Here is a 22,880-nt window from a genome sequence, read left to right as displayed (position 1 = left end):
TTTATTTATAACATTATCTACATTAAAAAAGTTGAACTACATTTTGTAGACTTATTTTGTTTTACTAAGAATTGCAAAAAATGTCATTACGTAAAAGGCAAAAAAATATTAATTTTTGAAATATATTATTGAAATATTTTAACTTTATAAACATTAATAATATTTAAACTTATAAAAAATAATATTTCATGAGAGTTATATGGTGGGACGGGTTTGGATCGATATTAATAGAAATTTATAATATCATCAATCAAAAGTAATAATATGGTTTAAATCTTATTTTAATATTTTATCAGCATCAGTTTTTTTTAATTGTACTTATATAAAATTATTAACTTTAATACAAAAGATATCGTAAAATCTAACATTATTGTCTATACTAATAAAAACTTTTTGCCCGTCGTACCACATGTTTAATCCTAATATTGTACATTAAGTTATATATGTATATATATATATATATAGAAAAGGTTTTTATATTCAAAAAAAATATAAAATAATAGGTTATATAATAATGTTAATCAATTAAGCATATTACATTTTGATTATTTTCTAACAATATATAGCCGCGCGGTATACCGCGGGTTAAAATCTAGTTAACTTGGATTTTTGCTTCTTCTTTGTTTTTCTTTTTTTTTTAAAATCTTTGTAATCCTCTTAACATTAAAAAAAACGTCGTTTTGATGTTAGTAAAACGACATCATTTCATCCTAATCAGTAACCTCCAACAATTAAACTAATTTCATTTAGTAAACTCAGAATTTCAAATTAGTTTATTTATATATAGTTCTAGCTAGGCATGGCATCTAAGTTATAAAATTGGCCCTTATTTCTAATTAGTAAAATTGATCGTTTCCGATATAAACAAGTTTGTATTGGTGAGCATGTAAACTTTAATAACTTGTCTACATTAATTTAAAAGCAGCTTCCACGAAAGAAAAATTCGCAATCACAACATGATCTAAATTTTGTGGAAAGATAACGTTCTGCCGAGAATAACAATAAAAAACTTTAGACCAAAACAAAAATAAACAATAAAAAACTGAAATTTATCTAGTTTAACCCAAATATAGAGAAAAATAACTTAAAAAAAAAACACCCTAACATTGTGGTTTACTAGAATAAAGGACCAAATACCTATTTTATATTTAATTCTATTTAAGTAAAATAATTAACAGAAGAAAATTAAATTTAATAGAATATTAGATAAAAAATACAAACGAAAATAAAAAATTCAAAAACGAAAACAATTACTGATCTTTGGTGAAGATAGACATCAACTCATCGACAAGTTCTTGATCATCATGCTTACTCACATACCTTTCAAGAAACACCTCATCGGGACATATCAAGACAGAAAACATTGAAGAGACTTCAGTTTTGAGCAATCTTTTGGACGTAAGAGCTTTGATAACATTGCACCTCGGTACAATCATTTTCTCCATGCTGAATTCAAGTACCACAGGGATCGAAACCACGCCTTCTCGACTTCTCGTGGCCAATTCATTTTCTTGACAAGAAAATCAGTCTTCCTCTTAATTGACTCTGCTGATAAATTAAGACATGGAGGATAGCACTTGACCATCATCATGACCTCATCTTTGCTGAACCCTTGGCCTAAAAATGTTTCAACCGCGTTCAATATTTTTTTCTCTGAAAAACCAATACATTGCGGATACCTCTTGAACATAGAGAGGACCTCTTCTTCGACTAATCCACATCCCTTCAAGAATTCAAAATTCTGAGTTATATCCAGCTCTGAAAAATCAATACATTGTGGAGACTTCTGGAACATAGAGATGACTTCTTCTTCGACAAGTCCACACTTCTTCAATGTTTCGAAACTCTGAGTTATCTTCTTCTCCGAGATATTCAGAAAAGTAGGACACTTCTTGAACATTTCCCATACATCTCTGACATCAAAGCCTAACGTTTTATAGATATTGACTCTTTCTTCTAATGTTTCGTTGCTTAATGTGCAAACAACGACCGTAGCATCGAAAATTTTTGGGGCGAAAGGATCAAAACCCATCTCAATAACCTTCCTAATAGAACTTTCAATATATGGATAAAGTTCGCAAACCTTATAGAAGTCCGAACGCGAACTCGTTAGTGTAATGGTTTTGACAAAGTCATAGTATGTGATCATAGATTTTTCCTCTTCCATCCTCAAGATTTTCGGAACTCTAGTAACAATGTCATTGAGCCTAGAGCTTAAAATTTCTCTGGACTCCAAAAACTTAAGCTTGGGACAAAGGGAATTCTCAGCATCTTCCATAAGTAATTCTGGATCAGTCGTAATGATGCTTGATATCTGAGAATCTGTGAAATCATAACTTCTTAGAAGATTCAGAACAGAATTGGGATTGCACTTGTCCTTTGAGCTGACTTCCTTCAAGATTGATTCTGCGAATTTTATCGGTATACCCACTGAATCAACAAGGTAAGAGACCGTTAATTTCGGCTCTTTTTGAGCATCTCTAGGGATCACATCATCAGCACTAACAGAGGAGAATGAATTGGAGAAAACAGAGATTACGTTTTGCACAAGTTCACTGAAGCTTTCATATTACGCCATTTTTGCAACTCGGTAGATCTTTTTCCAAGAAGAATTAGAGAATACATGACAATGACAAAGCCTTTTAAACACAATTATGAATGACTATTTATGAATCTGCTTCTCTCTTCGTTAACTTACAAAACAAAACAAAATCCCAAAGAACCAAAAATGGAAGAGGCGGGAGACAAAATAAACATGTTTTAGGGTTTTGACTTTTGACAAAATAAACGTGTAATGCGCAACAAGTGTTTGAATTAATAAGTGAATTAATAAGATAATAAATTTTCAACCATCATTTAAAAAATCTTTTTCTTAAAAAAAAAATTGAAATTAGCAAACTAAATTATATTTAATCAAAATATCAATGATATTCGTAACTAATATAGGGAACAAAATCTTTTTGTACTAGTATATTCCTTAAAAATCGATTTTATCTCTTCTTTTCTGTTTTAAAAATACCACATTTATTAATCTATATATAGACTTCACGTCATTAATCATAATTCACGACCTCAGAAATCTTAAAGCAAGAAGAAAAAATCACTAAACATGAAGAATCTGGTCATATTTGCCTTCTTGTTCTTAAGCATCACTACTGTAATCAATGGTGGAATAACAAGTAAATTTGTCCGCCAAGCTTTACCATCGATCGAAATGTCTCTCGACACTTTCCCTTCTCCTGGTGGCTACAACACTCCTGAACAGGTATGATTTTCTCATGTTAATTAACTTAGATCATAAAAAAATTCTTTGTTATTTTAGAGCTTAGATACAGAAATTTTGTTTTAAGTTTTTAAAGAAAAATAATTAGCACTCGATTACTTTAAAAATAAAATCTTAACCCAATTACCCAACCTTTGAAGAGTTTCTTAGCGTTTTAACATTTAGCAATTATATTTCTTATGATAACGTAAACACCCACCACCAGTTTCGTTCTACAAAACACTATTATCGTTTTTTTGTGTCATTGTGTGTTAATAATGTGTGTTTTCTTAAAATGAGTTACCTGATGGCTTATTGTTTATATCGTGACCAAATGCAAGCTATAAGATTTTTTTCGTTTGCTATAAGATTCATATTGATAATTTTTTATATGGTCTTTTTTAGGTTCATCTGACTCAAGGAGACCATGATGGACGTGGCATGATTGTCTCGTGGGTCACACCGTTGAATCTCGCTGGTTCTAACGTTGTTACCTACTGGATCGCTACTAATGGTAGTGACGTAAAGCCAGCGAAAAAGAGAGCTCATGCCTCCACTAAATCTTACAGATTCTATGACTATAGTTCAGGATTTCTCCATCACGCCACAATTAAGGGACTCGAGGTTTGTACTTTCTATACCTTAAATTTGTTATTTAATTAACACATCACATTTATTTAAGAAATATTTTTCTAAAGTTTCTATACTTTTATCTACATGGCAGTACGATACCAAGTACATCTATGAGGTTGGTACCGATAAATCCGTTAGACAATTCTCCTTCACTACTCCTCCAAAGATCGGACCCGATGTTCCATACACATTCGGCATCATTGGTACATTTTTTTTGTTTTATAGACCTTTCAAAAATTATATATGATATTTGAGATTTTAAATTGTTCTTATATATTTTGTTATGTAGGTGATCTTGGACAGACTTATGCTTCTAATGAGACATTGTATCATTACATGTCAAACCCTAAAGGCCAAGCTGTTCTCTTTGCTGGAGACTTGTCATATGCAGACGACCACCCGAATCATGACCAGAGAAAGTGGGATACTTGGGGAAGATTTATGGAGCCTTGTGCTGCTTACCAGCCCTTCATCTTTGCTGCCGGGAATCATGAAATTGATTTTGTTCCAAACATTGTAAGATTCACATAATAACTCTTTATAATCTGTCTTTTTGTTATTTGGTTTAGTAGTTTATTTAACCAACTTACATCTTACTAGGGTGAGCCTCACGCATTCAAGCCCTACACTCACCGTTACCCTAACGCCTACAAAGCTTCACAAAGCACTTCTCCTCTTTGGTACTCAGTGAGACGTGCTTCTGCTCACATCATCGTCCTCTCTTCTTACTCGGCCTACGGTAATTAATTAACAAACACATGAAAAATCAAATATATTTGAATGCCATTGAGTTTTCTTATATAACAAGTTATCTCATTTCAGGAAAATACACGCCTCAATACATTTGGCTTGAGCAAGAGCTAAAGAATGTGAACAGAGAAGAGACTCCATGGTTGATTGTCATTGTTCACTCTCCGTGGTACAACAGTAATAACTATCATTACATGGAAGGTGAGAGCATGAGAGTTATGTTTGAGTCGTGGCTCGTTAACAGCAAGGTTGATTTGGTTTTGTCTGGTCATGTCCATGCCTATGAGAGATCTGAACGTATCTCCAATATTAAGTACAACATCACCAATGGCTTGAGCTCTCCTGTGAAAGATCCTAATGCTCCTATTTACATTACTATCGGAGATGGAGGAAACATTGAAGGAATTGCAAACAGGTAAAGAGAGTAAACAACTTTTTAAATAATATTTTGTTGTTTTGGTGATGTGAAACTAACATTTGTGTGTCTTGGTTGATGTAGTTTCGTGGATCCACAACCGAGTTACTCAGCATATAGAGAGGCGAGTTTTGGCCATGCGGTTTTAGAGATTATGAATAGGACTCACGCGCAGTACACATGGCATAGGAACCAAGACAACGAGCCTGTCGCCGCTGACTCTATTATGTTGCATAACAGACACTTCTTTCCGGTGGAGGAAATAGTTTCCAGCAACATTAGGGCCTAAGTTTCTTCTTAGTTGTCGAGGATTTGTATCTTTCTTTAGACGATTTATTATGTTAGCAATTATTTGGTTTTCTGTTTGGATATTTGGTATTTTTTTAGCTTATGTTGTTGGATTTCAATAAAGTTTGTTTGGATTTTCATAAAGTTTGTTCCGTTTTGAACAAATTCATCGCAGTTTATCTCGAGTGAACTGAAATTATTTTACAACTTAAGTCCACATAATTTTCGGACCAAACAAAAGGAAAACAGATAATAGTATTTCATGGTTTTGTGGATTACAAATCTTTAAATCAGTATTTAACAAAAGTAGTTACAGATGCTAGAAGTAATATCGGAATACTGTATATATATTTTATTTAAGCCAATTTAAAAACAATGAATGAGTTCATCTTAAAAGGTGGAAAATGAAAAGTTTGAAAAATTCTATCCAAATCACACCATAAAAGGTGGGATTTGTTTCTTCACGTTTTTTCCTTTGATTTCTATTAAATTCTAATCAAATCACATTAGCATTAAAACAATTTTAATATTGAATAACAGTAGAATTTAATAGAATTACAAATTCAATCAATTGAATAACAGTAGAATTTAGTAGAATTATAAAACCATTCAATTGAATAGCACAAGATTTAAATAGAATTCTAATTTCTTTCAGATTCAATAAAAATCCTACGTTCAATAACCCCCCCTAAGTCCTTTCGGAGTTTAGTAATAAAAAGACGTTTCAAGTAAACATAAGTAGAACTCTCTTGAGACAATCATGTCAACATCTATAAACTAATGTTCAGGATCATCTTTGTCTAAAGAAGAAGATAAGAAGCTCAAGATGAAACCATCTAAGTCTCCTTCAAGAACCGAGTCAGGATCAGAGACCTCGTAGTTGGTTCGCAGATCCTTCACCATTCTGTATGGCTACAAAAGCAAAGAATAATTACTCAGATTATTGTCATGTAAACTCAAATTGCAACGGAAAATGTGTGGATCGGTATCTACATACATGGAGAACATAAGTTCGTATCTGGTTTCCCCAGCTGATCTCTGTTAGTGATTGTGTATGTTGAGCGTTCATTGCTGTCTGACGAGCCATTTCCAGTTGGTCTAACCGTGATTGTAGTACTGCCATTGCTGAAGCCTTGTTACTATGTTGTGACCTGCATACCAAAATCAGGGATTGACAAACAAACCAAACACCAAATTTAGTATAAGAATAAGAAGAGTGTAAGAAAAATAATAGAAAAATTGAGACTTTGAATACAGACCTTTCATTCTGACAAGTTGCTGTTATGCCAGTTGGTATGTGAACGATTCTAACAGCACTGTCTGTCGTGTTAGCGTGCTGCCCACCGGCTCCTCCAGAACGGAACCGCTCAATCCGGAGATCGGAGTCATTGATCTCCACACGGGTGGACCCATCACCTAGAATTGGAATCACCGCAACTGCCGCAAACGAAGTGTGTCTCCGTTTTCCACTGTCAAACGGGGATATACGCACCAGCCTATGTACTCCAACTTCTGCTTTGGCGTATCCGTATGCGTATTCACCGTTCACTTTGATTGTAGCACGCTGTTCAAGACATTGGATCAATCGTTAGCCAATGGTTCAATATTATAGATTTGACCAATTGCACTAAACAGAACATGAGATTTTAGCAGTGAATAATGGATAAACTACACATTTTGCTCTATATGTGAGCCAATCAGCCAACGCTTATGGATGTCATTTTGATAATTTTTGGTTTAGTCTAGAGCAGAGGAGCATTGAAATTAGCCTAGCTGGTTTACAATGGAAGCTAAATTAGATAGCTCAGCAAATATAGTTGACTCGGTTAGCTAGAGATATAACATGTTCTAAAGACAATGGGACTGAACAAGTTGAGTGGTATCCGGGATTGTCTAGATCTCTCTATGATGTGTAGTTCTAGCTGAAGTGAATAAACAAAAGTTAACCGGTTCGGATACTATCAGATTCCTCTAATACAAAATGCATGATTCAATTTCTACATGAAGGAAAATAAAATCAAACCTTGATTCCTGCTATCTCCCCAGGAGCTTCATCAACCACAGTGACTGAAAATTTGCGTCGTTGAGCCCATGTTTTGTACATTTCCATTACCATAGCTGCCCAATCATTGCTCTCTGTTCCTCCAGCTCCAGCTTGAACCTATTCAACAAACCTTCCAGCTTTATAATATGAAGTCAGAGACAGAACAATCTCATACATATTGTCTTCGAGAGTCACCTCGATATAACAAGAACAAGGATCATTATCCGCAGATAATAAAGCCTCGAGTTCTTTCTCTTTTGACACCCTTCTCATATCTATCAATGCCTTTAAAGTTTCCTGCACCAGATAAAAACAAATGGTTAGCAATCTTACAATGAAGCAATACTGACCATTTTGTTCTCAAGTAGTTCCCCTATAAACTACAAACCCGAAACTTTCGGGTTAATCATACCTAGAGAAACAGAAACAGAAAAAGAAAACATGCCTAGAGTTTGAGAAATGAGTGCTAAAACTCCCACCGATTCTAACTCTGAATCGTTCTCCTCTTTAGCGAGTTTCAACATGTCAATGTGTTCAAGAAGCTCTCTCTCAAATGTCATAACTCCTTTCATTTTTCCCGTAAGCGAGCCGTGCTCCCGGCTTATCTTACCAGCATGAGTTGGATCATCCCAAAGATCAGACTTGTTCAACTCTGCAGATAAAACTTTCAGCCTCACCAAGAGTTTCTTCCACTGCCAAAATCATAAAACAAGAGTAAAAATTATATGTAAACCCCGATCGTGTATCTGTCTATGTAATAGAGATAAATGCCAAGATTCAAGCAGAGTCTAAAACTCAAACATATAAATATTCAATGTGTTCCTATATATCTAAAAGTACAAATCCACGATTTAGGCAAAGTCTAAAATTCAAACATAAAATGATTCAAATGTGTTTATGCCTATACATCTAATTCTAATCATACATACACACACATTTCAAGTGAAATTTCATACATACACGCACACATAACCAAAAGAAGTCATACACACACGATCAGGTAAACTTCAATACTGTACTTTTAGTGTATCTGTGTAACGTATAAAATAGCCAAGATTCAGGCAAATTCTGAAATCCAAACATATAAAAGATTCATTTGTGAATATGCCTATATATAATATATATCTAAATCATGAATATTATATATGTAGCTAAAGCAAAGGCAAATGCTAACTCTAGTCACACACACATACATACTTACATACACACAACTCTGTATATGTATTCTCAAGAGATGATTTGAGTATTCGCACAATCACACTATCAGAGAAGAAACTCATAAGTGTGTAACAATGCAAAGCTTGTAAATGAAATTTACCTGTAATCGTCTCTTGATGACTTGAATAGACTGTGCAATTGCTGCAGCGTGACTCTTCCAATCACCTTCATTCTCATCTAAAATCGGCCACTGATTAGCTATAATTCGTTCCACAGTAAGTCCATCACAAGTCGCTGCCACAGCTACAGCTTCTGAGCTCAATGATCGAGTACTGGAAGCGAAACTACTCCCAGAATAAGCGTAATTACCAAATCTCTGATTCAAATTAGAGATTTTTCCATAATTGAATCCAAAATAGCTTAACGCAGGTGTTGAACTGAAGGTTCTTCTAGAAACCAAAACTGAAGAACTTGAATCTACAGCCGACAGAGAGTTACAAGAAATTTTGATTCCATGGATGATGAATCTGCTTCGAGACCTTCTGATGATTAACGATAACATATCGAAATTGATCAGAAGTTCAGAACTTTGATTTTTTCGATTCTTTTTAATAGTTAGGGTTTGTGGTTTATGAGAAACGAAGTCGTATAAATTTTTCGGTTTTTCGAATTCGGATTAAAATTCGGCTCAATCCAGCTTTTGGTTCGGAGTCGTTCGGTTTATTATAGTGGTACCCAAATGGATGGTTTGGTACGGTTTCGATTCGAATTCGAGTATCAGTGTGTTTTCGATTTGATTCGGATTCGGTTTATCCGATATAAGTTACACTCAAACCATATATATGGTACGGTGTTTTTAATTAAGTACTATTTTGGTTCGGATCGGTTCGGTTAGTGTTTATAAACGTATAACTTAAAAAGGTTAGAGAAAGAAGACGTACATACAAATGTCCCTGCTTCGAAACTTCTTCTCCTTCACCTTCTCTGCAAATTCAATAATCACAAAACCCTATTTTGCAATCCCAATCAAAGCCATGGAAGCTACCTCTGAACTCAATCTCAATTACCCAAAACCCATATCAGCTCCTCCACCTCCAATCTCCAAAGACATTGAACTCAGAAGAGCAATGGAAGCTTCATCAAAATCAAGTCTCTTCAATCTTACAAGAGACGATATACTATACGAAGACGAATACCTAATGGCTGTGAATAAACCAAAAGGTGTTTATTGTGAAGCTGTTCTTCGCTCTGCTCCTCAAATTGTTCTTGGTGAGTGAATCTAAAATAACTAATTTCCTTCGTCAATTCTCAATGTTACTGAATCTAAAATCTAATTCGATTTTCAGATTCTTCGAGTGAGTATCATTTAGCGAATAGATTAGATCGTGATACTAGTGGTGTAATGATTATTACTAAGTCACATAAAGTCGCTGCTAAGCTTGTTAAGGCATTCACAGAACATAAGATTCGTAAATCATACATTGCTCTTTGTATTGGTTCATCTCCAAATTGGAGGAGGGTCACGGTTAGTTCAGGTCATGGACGGTCGAAACACGGAGCTTGGCGGGTTTACGCTGCGTTAGACGTTGGTAGAGTTTTACCTGGTGGATCTTTTGTTAGAGATATGGAGACAACGTTTGAAGTTGTATCTGTAAACAGTGTGAAAAACGAATCTTGTGAACTGGAAGATGTGAATCATGTGATTGTTGCTGAGGGGGAGAGGGAATTGAGTTGTGGTGGAGATGATGATGATGTTGTTGTTGTGGTTAGGGCGTTTCCGCGAAGTGGGAGGACGCATCAGATTAGGTTACATTGTCAGTATCTTGGGATTCCTATTAGAGGAGATGTTAAGTATCATGGAGTGTATGAGTGGAATGGAAGAACATTTGAGGGGCATGAGCTTCACGCTGAGTGTTTATCGTTAGATCATCCGGTTACGGGTGATTCTATTGTTATTCGAGCTCCTCTTCCGTATTGGGCAGCCGGAGATTGAAAATGTAACGGTTAAGGGATAGAGTTGAATGGTTAGTGTGAAGATTTTGACCTTTGTTTAACAATTTGTTTTCCAGAATCTCATTTCTTCAGTGTCAAAGATGGAAGATTTGTTTCCGAAAATGCGCGGGGAATTTGTGTAGCTCAATACAAAAACATTGGCAAGAAGGAAGTACATTGAATACAATCCTCTGTTTGCTTTTGTTTTCTCGTCCTTTCTTTTTGTAAACTACACAATATGATAGTCCATTTTTGCGCTGAACTCTCGATAGCACAATGTGTTTCTCATACGAAGTCTGCAGCAACAACTTGTGCTAGGCTTCTATGATTTTTCTTTTGTTTCATTGTCACCAGTTTTATGTTTGTTGTGACAAAGGTCAGTGAAGAATAAACAAACCAATGGAAATCAGTTAAGCCCTTCAATAGTCTTAAGAAAAACTATCAAGACTCTCAATAAATAAATAAATAAAAGGATTTTGTAGATAAAAAAAAAAAAGTTCGAATCTGACGGCTACTATTACCCACGCCCACTTTACTCTCTCACGTGTAAACTCATGCGCTCATTCGACTCCAAATTCGTGGTTTTGTCCAGTGACCATCAGCCACGTCATTATCATGACACGCAAATCTGGCGTGTATTTAACTAATTGGTTAACGTGGATATAAATATGACAGATCATTAACCCACGTCAGCTACCACTTCACTTGCAACTACTCTCGGTATATATTTTCAAAAACTCTTTTGTTTTCGTGTGAAGCTCCGATCTGAGTTTTTAGCAATGGCGAAACTAAACCCTAAATTCATCTCTTTGATTCTTTTCGCTCTCGTGGTGATCGTCTCTGCTGAAGTTATCTTCGAGGAGAAATTCGAAGGTATCTACATTTCTCTCTCAATCTCTTATCTAGATTCTTAGTTTCAATTTGATCGATGCATTGTTTTATGATTCCATTTGTGATCAATTCGATGAAATTTTCTTGATATCGTTATGATTGTTATAGATCTATAGAATTTTTCGATTCTGGATTTACTTTGATTCTTCGATTTCGAAATTCTGATCGATGACGATCAAGCAATGGCCGCTAGATTGTGTTGGCGTTCGTGTAATTACGAAATTTTTTACGTGCTTGATACTAGTATGATTGCTTATCGAATGATCAAGCCTTTGAATCCATATCATTTGCAATCGTACCTGTGAGAAGTTTTGAATTCCGATTTCTCGTCTGATATATCTATTGTTCTGTGTCCTTTGTTGTATCCATGTTCTAAAGATGGATGGGAGAAGAGATGGGTAAAATCTGACTGGAAGAAAGATGATAATACTGCTGGGGAATGGAAACACACAGCTGGAAATTGGTCTGGTGATGCTAACGATAAAGGTATGTTTCATGACCAGTGATGATGTTGATTCACTGATTCATATTCTCATGTCAATTATAACTCTCTTGCAGGTATCCAAACTAGCGAGGACTACAGATTCTACGCTATATCAGCTGAATTCCCTGAGTTTAGCAACAAGGATAAGACCTTAGTCTTCCAATTCTCTGTCAAGCATGAGCAGAAGCTTGACTGTGGTGGTGGCTACATGAAGTTGCTAAGTGATGATGTTGACCAGACGAAATTCGGAGGAGACACTCCTTACAGGTGTGTTTTTCGGTTACTTTCATATCAAACTTCAAACATTCAAACACCAGGCTTATCTTTCTTTTTTTATCTGCAGCATTATGTTTGGGCCAGATATTTGTGGCTACAGCACTAAGAAAGTACATGCTATCCTTACTTACAATGGAACCAACCATTTGATCAAGAAGGAGGTCCCATGTGAGACTGATCAGCTTACTCACGTGTACACCTTCGTCCTCCGTCCAGATGCTACTTACAGTATTTTGATTGATAATGTTGAGAAGCAAACTGGTAGCCTTTACTCTGACTGGGATCTTCTCCCAGCAAAGAAGATTAAGGATCCAAGTGCTAAGAAGCCTGAGGACTGGGATGACAAAGAGTACATTCCAGATCCAGAAGACACTAAGCCAGCGGGATATGATGACATCCCAAAGGAGATTCCAGACACTGACGCAAAGAAGGTTTGAATTTTTTTCTTGCATTGATGCAAAACCAAATCTGATTTATCGTCTCGAGGTTTTGATTTTGATCCTTTGTTTATAGCCTGAGGACTGGGATGATGAAGAAGATGGTGAGTGGACTGCCCCTACCATTCCCAACCCCGAGTACAATGGTGAATGGAAGCCCAAGGTTTGTTGGTTTTGCTCTTGAACAGAGTATTTAAGATGGTCATTTTATCTTCATTCCTCTCACGGTTGTTGTATTGTTCTGTAGAAAATTAAGAACCCCGCTTACAAGGGCAAGTGGAAGGCTCCAATGATCGACAACCCTGGTAATTTAGGAATCCGTATTTATATTCACCTGAAATAGAGTTTGAGATTCTGATAGTTATGGATGTAACAGTAGTATTTATTGTAAGATTTTTGTTTCCCTGAGATAATATCTGATAAGTAGTAAGTCTAAGTATATCAATTTGACACAGAATTCAAGGATGACCCAGAACTCTATGTCTTCCCCAAATTGAAGTATGTTGGAGTTGAGTTGTGGCAGGTAATAAGAATATCTTATCACTGAAACATTTTTGTCTTTCATAATGGTATATGTTTGAAACTAAACACATGATTGTTTTGGTAGGTGAAATCTGGTTCCTTGTTCGACAATGTCTTGGTCAGCGATGACCCAGAGTACGCTAAGAAGTTGGCCGAGGAAACCTGGGGAAAGCACAAGGATGTAAGTTTATCAATCGTTGCTCTTTGCTTGGTTTATCGTGGTTAATGAGTCATAGCTAATGATCCAGTCTGGTTTTACAGGCGGAGAAAGCAGCATTTGACGAAGCTGAGAAGAAGAGAGAGGAAGAGGTAATAACCATCCTCCACCCAAAAATCTAGTCTAATTGCAAATAAGTCAAGTAGTAATCAACAACTTGTTGTATGTTTCTTTGTTTTACCAGGAATCAAAGGATGCTCCTGCTGAATCCGACGTAAGAATCTCTGGGGTTTTACAATGTATATAATTAAACTCTGTTTCTGTCAAGGCTCTGATATATAAATTTGTTTTATCCTACAGGCTGAGGAAGAAGCAGAAGATGATGACAATGAAGGAGATGACTCAGACAATGAATCAAAGTCTGAGGAAACCAAGGAGGCCGAGGAAACCAAGGAAGCCGAGGAAACCGATGCCGCCCATGTATGTGTCTAACCTCTTTTCAACATAAACTCCAAAAATATATGCAAACATTGGGCTGTATGACTAACTCTGTGATTATGATTTGATTACAGGACGAGCTCTAAGCAAAGGTGGAGGATTAAAAAGTTTTCAGAGTCTTAATTGTTCTTTTAAACTTTTCTTTTAAAAGGAATTCTTTAGCTCTAGTTTGGTTGGAATGTAGAACTTTTTAGCTATTATTATGGTGAAATGGTTGTGGTAACTTTGTTTTAGACTTTGAGAAAATCCTGACTTTCTCCTTCTCTTTACCAATTCACAATTAGTAAAAAGGAAATAATGGAACTAATGGAGACAAAACGTAAGCTTAATAAAATTCCATGACAGTGCATCATCACGTAAGTATATTTCATTCTCTCCAAAGTCTCAACCAACAATCTTTTGCAAGTTCAGCTCAAGACTGGATCGTCAAGCCATGATTACATATCCTAATAGCTAATTGGTACTTTTAAGTTTTAAGTATGTCTACTGACATTCTCAAGTAGTAAATGTTGGATGGATATATTTACTATTGTATAGACTATAGCTGGTGTAAAATATTGATATTAAAATGTATTTTATTCATCCACTAAGTTAAGTTGCTTGATAGATAGATAACAGGTTGCAAACTTGAAAGAATTTAAATAGTAAATATAAATGTTATTTTAAACACATGGAATAATATTTATGAAGTTTGCAACCTGTTTTAGAATAACACATTGTAAGAATTTTTTTTATATTCATACTATCATTTAATATTTTATTTTAAAACTCAACCAAATATAAAAAATACTGCAAAATACAGTCATAAAATATCCAATATATTTAAAGTTGCATAGAAAGTTGTCAAACATTATATATTTTGAAACAAAACAAACACTCTAAAAACATCCTATATTTTGAAACAGAAATAGTCATGATAAGATCAGAAATTCAAATTAATAGTGAAGCCACTTTTAACACTCCCATTGTTTCATAAACTTTTCACAAATCTGTTTTGGCTTGTCAAATTTTTTTGTTGCAAATCCGTTATAATTGTAAATTCCAAACTTTTGGTATTGTTTTTTAGACATAATAAATTATGAGCTGAAAACCAAAAGAACTAAAAAAAATGTTAAATCCGTTGTTATTTTTTTAGTTATGCATGTTTGCCAACCATATTCAACTAAAACATCTCAAAAATTGGTGGGGGAAAAAATGCAAAAATTCCCAAACCTAAAAATTCAATGTGTTATTACTGGAAAAAATATTTATAAATAATATTTTTGAAACTAAAATAAAACGTGATATGTCTTACTTTTAGAATTGCCTTAAAATTATCGGTTTGGGAGTTGCAAAGCAAACGAAATCAGTAACCGAATGAAATCATGGATCGGTTTAAGCATATAAACCGAATAGGCTAGATATTAGCTTATTTTAAAAATGTCAGAAAACATAAAATTATCACAGCCGCTGGTTAATAAATTAGTAGATCTGATGGTCCAGGTTGGCTTTCAATGACATCAACCTTCCACTCATATGACGCCACGTCACTACACCAGCTCGATCATCGGCCACGTGTGGTTCCTAATATAATTTATTTTCGTTTAGGCAATTTCACATTCGCGTTTCGAATCGAAACGAAGAAGATCGAGATCAGTGAAGAAGAAGAAGACGAAATCACGAAACCATGTTCTTGTTCGATTGGTTCTACGGAATCTTAGCTTCGTTAGGGTTATGGCAAAAAGAAGCAAAGATCTTGTTTCTCGGTCTCGATAATGCTGGCAAAACTACATTACTTCACATGCTCAAAGACGAGGTTTGATTAGTTTCTTCGAATTCTCATTTTTTTGGTAGATCTATCGATTCATGCCTTCTATGCATTGCTTTTGATGAGAAATTATTTGTAAAAATTGAGATCTGACATTTTTTGTCTGTGTTTGTGTGAATTTGGTGTTGGTGGTGTTTGATTAGAGATTAGTTCAGCATCAGCCGACGCAACATCCAACGTCTGAAGAACTTAGCATTGGAAAAATCAAGTTCAAGGCTTTTGATTTGGGTGGTCATCAGATTGCTCGTAGGGTTTGGAAAGATTACTATGCCAAGGTTAAATCTCTCTTTCTACATTCTCCTTTTAGTAATCCTTTTGGAAGATGAATATCGAAAAAGCGCGGTGTTTTATCGGATTCATCGAGCTATATATTTGTTCCTTGTTTTAACTCCAAGTATTCTTAAAGTTTAGACTTTTAATGATTTGTTGTTGGCATTGCTGATAGAAGCTTAGATGGGAGTTTCTTTATTAGATCATAATCCTATTAGAAGATGCAAATCGAAAACCAATGCTTGAATCTTTGTATAAATGTTCACTTACCCTTATAGGATTCATCGAACTCTTTTCTTTTACTTGAAGGTGTTTGTTTAGTAGCTAAAACTAAAACCATAACATTTGTTGTTTGTTTCTGTTGCAAATATTCTTAAATTTTAGACCTTTAATGATTGTAGATGGCACTTGTCATGCTAATAGAAGTTTTGATGGAAGTTTCTTTTTTTCCATCACAATCTAATTACGCATGAATTTGCTTCAAGATGATGTTTCAATGGTACAAATTACCAATTTTATGAAGAAAGTTTTAGTAATTTTTACCTTAGTTCTAGCCAGTTAGTGGAGTTATGTTTTGGACCTATGAATTATGTTGGGGACGAACTTCTTGGTAATTTTATTTCTCTGGTGACATTAGAATGTATCTGATATGATTGTAGGCATTGAGCCAATGTATATCGTACCAGAGTTGTTTATCGTATTGACCTAGAGTTTATGGTGTTATCAAACTGGAATATTTTCATATCAGTGATATAAAATATGGCTATGAGTAGTGTAGAGCGAACTAGAAGTATGTTTGCGTGGATCTAATTGTTTTGTTAGCATGTTAGGATCTAGTATTGTCTTTAATCAAATGTATTCTCTTTGCTGATAGAAACTCTTTTTTTTTTTGTTGTATAAAGGTTGATGCTGTTGTCTACCTTGTGGATGCTTATGACAAAGAAAGATTTGCAGAGTCAAAAAGAGAGCTTGATGCTCTTCTCTCGGATGAAGCCCTTGCAACTGTCCCGTTTCTGATTCTTGGGAACAAGATTGATATCCCTTATGCAGCTTCTGAAGACGAACTGAGGTATCACTTGGGTCTCACTAACTTCACCACCGGTAAGGGCAAAGTGACGCTCGGAGACTCTGGTGTTCGCCCACTTGAGGTCTTCATGTGCAGCATTGTCCGTAAAATGGGTTATGGCGAGGGATTCAAATGGCTCTCTCAGTACATCAACTAAAGACAGACGTCAAGTCTTTTATCATATTTTCAAACCAAACCCAAGAAGATTTTCCGTACAATTTGTCTATTTCGAGCTAAAAGATTTGTGATTGACGATGTCACATCCTTCCCTTAGAAGACTTGAGAACACTTTTTTCTCATATTTGTTCTTTTTGTTGTTTTCTGTGTGGAACATAAGTTTGGTGGCTTGCATTTCCAAACTTATTCATTTCTCTTGTCCACATTTTTGTCAACTGCTTATGTTTCATTGAACATTATTCCCAAGTTAGACCACCAACTTTTTTGAACATATTCTCACTTTATATTAACGTGTGCCCTACATAAACCCAAATTCAAATCGATTCAACAATCAATCTCTCTCTGCTTATTTCTCTCCCTAAGCCATGAATGTTCCAAAGGTGTCAAGACTTTGGCTACTCTATGCAGTGTTGCTCTTTGATAGTCAGAGACATTCAGGTGCACTTTGGTTTTCCAAGTCTTAGATTCTCTTTGTTCAAACACTCATTAAGTTTATTTGGTTTGAGATTGTTGATGCAGTAAATGCGCAGGCTGGTGGTATCATCGGGGGCGCGGGGATTTTGGTTCAGAGAGCCGCGTTCTGTTTTAACAATAATCTGGTTAGTATGATCGATGTCGAAACCCCTTAAGTAAAAGGAAAACACTTTTTGACAATAGTTTCTTTTCTTGATTTTTTGCAGCTCTACAGAGGATGTAATGAGGCGTTCAGACTAAACCAACAAGGTGAATTCAAGGTTCCACCTGAGGAAACAGACAGATTCTGCAACGGTCCTTGTTCTGCAGAAACAGAACTTGTGCTTACATGCATTAATAGTGTCATGTCTGATTTCGTGTTTTACAATCGTGCTACCCCGAGAGATGTAAGGAACGCCCTCCGTGGTGGCTGCAGCTCCTCTTTCACACGAGGTTTGTAACCATGAAATACCCCCTAACTTTTCATCTTTACACATAACCATGAAACATAAACTTGACTTGAGTTTGAATATACAGGAAACTTCAATGTGGGAGACTATGCTCAAGGACTCTATTTCGGCAAGGCAGGGAAAAAGCTGCCTGGACTGTTCATTGTACTAGTTCTCGGGTTTGTACCACTGATCCTGTGAAGATACTTTCACAGATCATACAAGATTATGTAAATGAGATTCCCCCTCATTAAGATTTCTTTTTTTGTTACTCTGAAACAAATATTTCTTTTTCATCTTTTCAACGCAAATCCCTACATAAATCCTAAATATTTTAGAGTTTGAGCAAATATTTACACTAGCTCCATTTGTTCCAATTGTCTGATGGCTTGTTAAATGTCGAGGCTGATGTTTGCGTGGGATTGCTCTTAGGCGTCTTCTTCTTCAACTTCTTTGGGCTCTCCATGTGAGAGACCTGCACAAATACTCTCATGTTAGATTCCAAGTTCACTTCTAACATTCAGACCAAAGGCCACTCAAATCACATATCACCCCAAAAATGGTCCACTGGTTAAGATATTGTCAAACTCATATTTCTAAGTACGCTTTGAAGCCTAAAGATTTATCGTCTTGAATTATCAGATGAAAGATAAGGGCTTTTATAAGAGGTACTTACAATGTGAGATTTCCACTGGGTTGTCTCTGAACTACTGTCATGTGGAGGATGATCGCGAACATGGCGAAATATGTGAATCAACACTGCAGCATCAAGAGCAGCATACTCAAGCTGCACAATTCAGTTAAATATCAGATTCAACAATTACGTTCTCCAACAGTTTTTTTCTCGAGGTTCTAGGTAAACAGATAATGAATACGATTATATACCTGATTCTGGCTCAAAGGCCTTTGTTCCCAGTCGCTATTGCGTCTTGTTTTGTTCAAAGACACTCCCAATATTTTCTGATACAGAACAAAGAGATCGAACAAGAAATGATGTTAAGATATTCCTATTGAAATGGTGTGACTCGGATGTAATATTAAGAGCTAGTCACAAAAGAAGAGCTCACCTTCGTTAGTCCTGCTAAACCACCAAATGGTTCATTAAAAACATTTTGAATGTCTAGCAACATGTCGTATCGCTCGAAACATTTCAAATCCCCATATGAAAGCGCCAACTGCTTGATGTCACATTGAAAATTGTAACCTGAGGATAATTTATGATCAGGGTAATCCTCAGTCAGAGAGACTCTTAATAAGGCAGGCAAAAAAAAGAAGAAGATAGATTTCATATATACCGAGCTTTAATGTACTCTTCGATTGCAAAATGTGACTAAGGCAGTTGTCCAGAATTTCAGAGGCGTCATTGTAAAGCTTTATCAAGTCCAATATGAAAATTTTGGTATCAGATCCAATTTGCATGATTGAAACCTGAAAACAAGAACAACAACGGTAAGAATACTATGGCATGTAAGGAATGAGAAGAGACTACGAGTTGTTACCTTGTTCTGTTTACTGCCTTTAATATAATTAGGTTTCCATTCACAGTCAATACCCACAACTCTACATCCTTCAAGAAAAGAAGTTGCTTTTCTCAACTCGTTGACTTCATCAACCCAAACTACATCTTCTACAGCTAGATCGTTGAGACGCAGAAAGCTTTTTTCAACAAAAGCAACCTCAGCCTCTGAACAAAATAAAGAATACCACTGTAAGCGTCGTATAGTTTTGAAACACTAGGCATGGTTCCGTGCAGCAATATATACCTCGTGCTTTTGGCAGCCCTTGAAGTGAATATCGATCGCACAGTTCATCAACCTTCTCCAAGTATCCAGCTTCCACTGCCAAGTATACCTTAAAACCAAACCAAAATTTCAGCAAAACAGACGGTGATACAGAAAATATCAACCTAGGAAAATGAAAAATGTCTTTAGACATTGATTATATGTACAACAAGTGCTTACCAGATACTTCAGAAGCTGTCTATCACCTTTTGTCTTAATTTCAGCAACATCCCAACATGCTTTTTCTGCTAGAACCTTCAGAGCACTGCCAATCAATTGGGAAAAGGTCATCGTTTAGTGTTAATTTTGTATATGTACCCTGCTGTACACTGTTTACAAATGAGAAGCAATAGAGACTGCAACAACCTTTCTTTACACTTGTGATACAATTCGGGAAAGTCATGCTGTAGATAGTTCTTATTTATGATATTATAGGCCTGCTTTAGCATATTCCTTGAGCCATACTCTTGAACAAGAATGCATAAACTTGGCCTTCCCATGAAGGTAGCCCATCTCTCTGCAGCTTGGAAATTTTTATCCTCAACCATTTGTTGAAGAAAAGTTTCTCCAGGGAAACGGAAAGAGAAATGCTCTAACAGAGTCACAGCCGTCATGAAAGATTTCGACTTGATCAAGTCAGAAATGTATTGTTCCAGAAACGCATTTCCACAAGCAAACCCATATCTCTGCCAAACTTCCGAGATAGACAAGGCTTCATCGATACTAGTTAACCTCACATCAAACACTCTAAGAGTATGCACCATAACCTTCTCATCATAAGTTAAAGATCCACCAACAGTAGCAAGGAAGAACTGAGCAGCTAGCTTTCTCGCCAAACAAATATCTTCTTCACTAGTTGGTTCAGATACTGTTTTAAAGAAGCGGCGAAGAGCTGATATAACTAAATGACTAAAGCCTTCACCATATACCCCAAATAAAGGAAGTAAAGTGAGACAATTAATAATGAAAGTAGCAGGTCCTGGTTGAGGTTTATTAGCTAGAACTCGATGAACTTGATACTGTAAAGCTTGGAACTTTTTTGTTGCCTTCAAGCTACCTGAAATACCCATTCATTTACTTAAACTAGAAAACAAATTGAGAACTTGAAAAAGAAGTAAAGCAAGGATTTACCATGTTTATAGCATTCTTTGAGTAGGTATAAGAACACAACAGGAGACACATAGGTTAAATCTGAAAACGCATGTAAACACACAGTGTTTGCTTCAGATTTCTCATCTCTTATTACCTCCAAATCAGCTTCTTTAGAATCCAAACCCATTTATAGACAAATGCTACACAATTTCCTGTTTGTACAAAGATAAACATGTTAAAGTAAGAAAAAGATCATCTTCACCAAATTAAGTAGTTAGAGATGACTTCTGCTAATAAAAAACGAAACTTTGAACCAAATTCAGATAAAAACAAAAATGAGTGAATGAGCTATGAAAGTCAAAATTCCAGAGTTTTTGGGATAAAGCAGTTACTAAAAACACAAGTGTATGGCACAAAGAGGATTTTATTATACATTTCAGGAAGATTTAATCATTTTCTCACCGGAAAATTGACTTACCGGCGAGAGAGGTCGGAGGAACGAGAAATTTGTAGGAAAGAGAGAAGTGGAAGAGTTGTGAGAGGACTGTGTCTTCCCTCTTAACGGCAAAACTCCGTCTGTTGACTCCGTTTATCTAGGTTTCAAATGAAAATCGATCTAATCTTTGAGGGTACTTTTGTATTTTACAATATTTAGCAAAGCCCTTAACGGGCTAAGGCTAAAGGCCTACAGGTAAAAAGCGGAAGGCCCAAATGCGAGTGTCATTTCATTTCGTGATTGTATTATTGTACGTTGTTGAAATGAAATGCTTTGCTCAAACCTAGCTAAGATCAAGAGTAGGTTTACCTAAATTTGTTATTACATATGTTTTATCTAAACAAAAAGTATATGGTATATGTTCAACTACCATAGAGAGGCTGTGAACAGTCGTTTTGTCAAACATTAACCAATTTTTTTTTTTTTTTTTGGCATAGAAACAATTCAAACTTAGAAATGCATGGATCTACATATATATGTAGTTTGATTAGACATAGATATTTAAAGTTATAGTTGATAGTGATAGTAATAGTGATAGTGACAGTGATAGTGATAGTGGTAGAGATGAGCTAATATACTCTCGCGAGATCTTGTTTAGATTATATAGTCAGCCGAGAATATACAAAACTATAAAAAAAATTGCTCTAACTGATATATCCTATATATTACAGCGGTGGGAGATAGAGTAGTCGCCACTAGAGAAAACTGGCTCAATGCTATGTAGTTGATGACACTCTTTCATACATACAACTTTTCCATGAAATCAACATCAAAATATCCGTATTGTTATAGGCTAGAGTTTGATCATTCATATACTGATTTTGACGAGGGGGTTGGGAGTGTAGTGGTGATCAGTTAACAAAGAAGTAAATCCGATGCTATGAACACAATATCTATGTTGCCAGTTCACGCTACAATACAGAGACCAACTATGTGTTAGGAGAAAAACGAAATTGGAAGAAATGAAAAGAAAGAAATCCGGTAGAACCCCTAACCTTTATTTTCTTAATAGGTTGATTTCTTTAAGAACTTTTGTATAACAACAACCTTTTTGGATATAAGTGATATCTCAAGGTATCTATTCGTTATATCTATCGAGAGTTTAGGCAATCTTAAGAAAGTGCATTTATCCTCTGAAAACAAGTTTGATAGAGAATCTGTTTACACGTTTTAAATTCACTTCTGAGAATTATGTGAGTTTTTTTTCCATCTTATTATTGTTTAATTTTTTTCAATGTTGTTGCAACTCTGAAAATGGACATCTTATTTCATATTATTATCAAATCAACGGCTTTAAAGGTTGCACATGATTTGTTGGTTGCCCTACAATTTACATTTTTCAAACCAAAATAAGAAGTTGAATGATTTCCAGCTTATACATGATCATGTCATAACCAGCAAAAGCATGTCATTTTTTGCGAATTTTATAACAAATATCAAAAATAAACCTAGATAGCCAAAAACTTTTAGTTATATTTAATA

At 35.4% G+C, this 22,880-nt stretch overlaps 8 protein-coding genes across 12 annotated transcripts; 5 read left to right on the top strand and 3 right to left on the bottom strand.

Annotated features, from left to right (window-relative positions):
* Positions 1 to 1,250: 1,250 nt before the first annotated feature.
* On the bottom strand, positions 1,251 to 2,625 carry AT1G56380 (Mitochondrial transcription termination factor family protein; the record flags this gene model as incomplete). Of its 2 annotated transcripts, none has more annotated exons than NM_001160960.1 (3): positions 1,251 to 1,488; positions 1,578 to 2,501; positions 2,588 to 2,625. In NM_001160960.1, 3 exons carry the CDS (start codon positions 2,623 to 2,625, stop codon positions 1,251 to 1,253), a joined length of 1,200 nt encoding a protein of 399 aa, NP_001154432.1. The 2 variants fall into 2 exon arrangements, with proteins under 2 accessions (NP_001154432.1, NP_176034.1); NM_104517.1 differs by lacking the exon at positions 2,588 to 2,625 and adding an exon at positions 2,574 to 2,578.
* A 484-nt stretch (positions 2,626 to 3,109) lies between these two features.
* PAP6 (purple acid phosphatase 6) lies at positions 3,110 to 5,349 on the top strand (the record flags this gene model as incomplete). The annotated part of the gene is made up of 7 exons (NM_104516.1): positions 3,110 to 3,265; positions 3,668 to 3,886; positions 3,987 to 4,098; positions 4,185 to 4,411; positions 4,496 to 4,634; positions 4,718 to 5,060; positions 5,145 to 5,349. 7 exons carry the CDS (start codon positions 3,110 to 3,112, stop codon positions 5,347 to 5,349), a joined length of 1,401 nt encoding a protein of 466 aa, NP_176033.1.
* A 555-nt stretch (positions 5,350 to 5,904) lies between these two features.
* On the bottom strand, positions 5,905 to 9,209 carry AT1G56350 (Peptide chain release factor 2). The gene is made up of 7 exons (NM_104515.4): positions 8,711 to 9,209; positions 7,872 to 8,084; positions 7,588 to 7,689; positions 7,372 to 7,509; positions 6,608 to 6,912; positions 6,346 to 6,499; positions 5,905 to 6,260 (listed from the first exon to the last, which is right to left on the bottom strand). The coding sequence occupies exons 1-7, from the start codon at positions 9,110 to 9,112 to the stop codon at positions 6,126 to 6,128; spliced, it is 1,449 nt and encodes a 482-aa protein (NP_176032.2). The 5' UTR covers positions 9,113 to 9,209; the 3' UTR covers positions 5,905 to 6,125.
* Positions 9,210 to 9,433: 224 nt separating this feature from the next.
* On the top strand, positions 9,434 to 10,959 carry AT1G56345 (Pseudouridine synthase family protein). 2 transcript variants are annotated; one of them, NM_104514.3, is made up of 2 exons: positions 9,434 to 9,819; positions 9,897 to 10,959. In NM_104514.3, the coding sequence occupies exons 1-2, from the start codon at positions 9,498 to 9,500 to the stop codon at positions 10,541 to 10,543; spliced, it is 969 nt and encodes a 322-aa protein (NP_176031.2). In that variant the 5' UTR covers positions 9,434 to 9,497; the 3' UTR covers positions 10,544 to 10,959. The 2 variants fall into 2 exon arrangements, with proteins under 2 accessions (NP_176031.2, NP_001322451.1); NM_001333778.1 differs by having other exon boundaries at positions 9,491 to 9,819; positions 10,321 to 10,959.
* A 283-nt stretch (positions 10,960 to 11,242) lies between these two features.
* CRT1a (calreticulin 1a) lies at positions 11,243 to 14,387 on the top strand. Of its 2 annotated transcripts, NM_104513.5 has the most exons (12): positions 11,243 to 11,415; positions 11,812 to 11,919; positions 11,992 to 12,184; positions 12,261 to 12,624; positions 12,707 to 12,793; positions 12,878 to 12,935; positions 13,086 to 13,153; positions 13,238 to 13,333; positions 13,414 to 13,461; positions 13,554 to 13,583; positions 13,670 to 13,789; positions 13,882 to 14,387. In NM_104513.5, exons 1-12 carry the CDS (start codon positions 11,322 to 11,324, stop codon positions 13,891 to 13,893), a joined length of 1,278 nt encoding a protein of 425 aa, NP_176030.1. In that variant the 5' UTR covers positions 11,243 to 11,321; the 3' UTR covers positions 13,894 to 14,387. The 2 variants fall into 2 exon arrangements, with proteins under 2 accessions (NP_176030.1, NP_001031199.1); NM_001036122.2 differs by lacking the exon at positions 13,554 to 13,583 and having other exon boundaries at positions 11,293 to 11,415; positions 13,680 to 13,789; positions 13,882 to 14,072.
* A 1,010-nt stretch (positions 14,388 to 15,397) lies between these two features.
* On the top strand, positions 15,398 to 17,451 carry SAR1B (secretion-associated RAS 1B). The gene is made up of 3 exons (NM_104512.3): positions 15,398 to 15,602; positions 15,758 to 15,889; positions 16,787 to 17,451. The coding sequence occupies exons 1-3, from the start codon at positions 15,474 to 15,476 to the stop codon at positions 17,105 to 17,107; spliced, it is 582 nt and encodes a 193-aa protein (NP_176029.1). The 5' UTR covers positions 15,398 to 15,473; the 3' UTR covers positions 17,108 to 17,451.
* A 1-nt stretch (position 17,452) lies between these two features.
* AT1G56320 (uncharacterized protein) lies at positions 17,453 to 18,404 on the top strand. Its single transcript, NM_104511.4, has 4 exons — positions 17,453 to 17,565; positions 17,647 to 17,726; positions 17,808 to 18,033; positions 18,118 to 18,404. Exons 1-4 carry the CDS (start codon positions 17,493 to 17,495, stop codon positions 18,228 to 18,230), a joined length of 492 nt encoding a protein of 163 aa, NP_176028.1. The 5' UTR covers positions 17,453 to 17,492; the 3' UTR covers positions 18,231 to 18,404.
* Positions 18,301 to 21,462, bottom strand: AT1G56310 (Polynucleotidyl transferase, ribonuclease H-like superfamily protein; the record flags this gene model as incomplete). Of its 2 annotated transcripts, NM_001333777.1 has the most annotated exons (11): positions 21,381 to 21,462; positions 20,942 to 21,114; positions 20,177 to 20,867; positions 19,991 to 20,075; positions 19,793 to 19,880; positions 19,529 to 19,713; positions 19,325 to 19,457; positions 19,097 to 19,233; positions 18,915 to 18,989; positions 18,706 to 18,816; positions 18,301 to 18,504 (listed from the first exon to the last, which is right to left on the bottom strand). In NM_001333777.1, exons 2-11 carry the CDS (start codon positions 21,087 to 21,089, stop codon positions 18,388 to 18,390), a joined length of 1,770 nt encoding a protein of 589 aa, NP_001319254.1. In that variant the 5' UTR covers positions 21,090 to 21,114; positions 21,381 to 21,462. The 2 variants fall into 2 exon arrangements, with proteins under 2 accessions (NP_001319254.1, NP_176027.2); NM_104510.3 differs by lacking the exon at positions 21,381 to 21,462 and having other exon boundaries at positions 18,388 to 18,504; positions 20,942 to 21,140.
* Between the last annotated feature and the right edge of the window lie 1,418 nt (positions 21,463 to 22,880).

This window comes from Arabidopsis thaliana (assembly GCF_000001735.4).
Source record: "Arabidopsis thaliana chromosome 1 sequence".
NCBI lineage: Eukaryota > Viridiplantae > Streptophyta > Magnoliopsida > Brassicales > Brassicaceae > Arabidopsis > Arabidopsis thaliana.
This window is presented reverse-complemented; position numbering and strand designations above follow the sequence as displayed.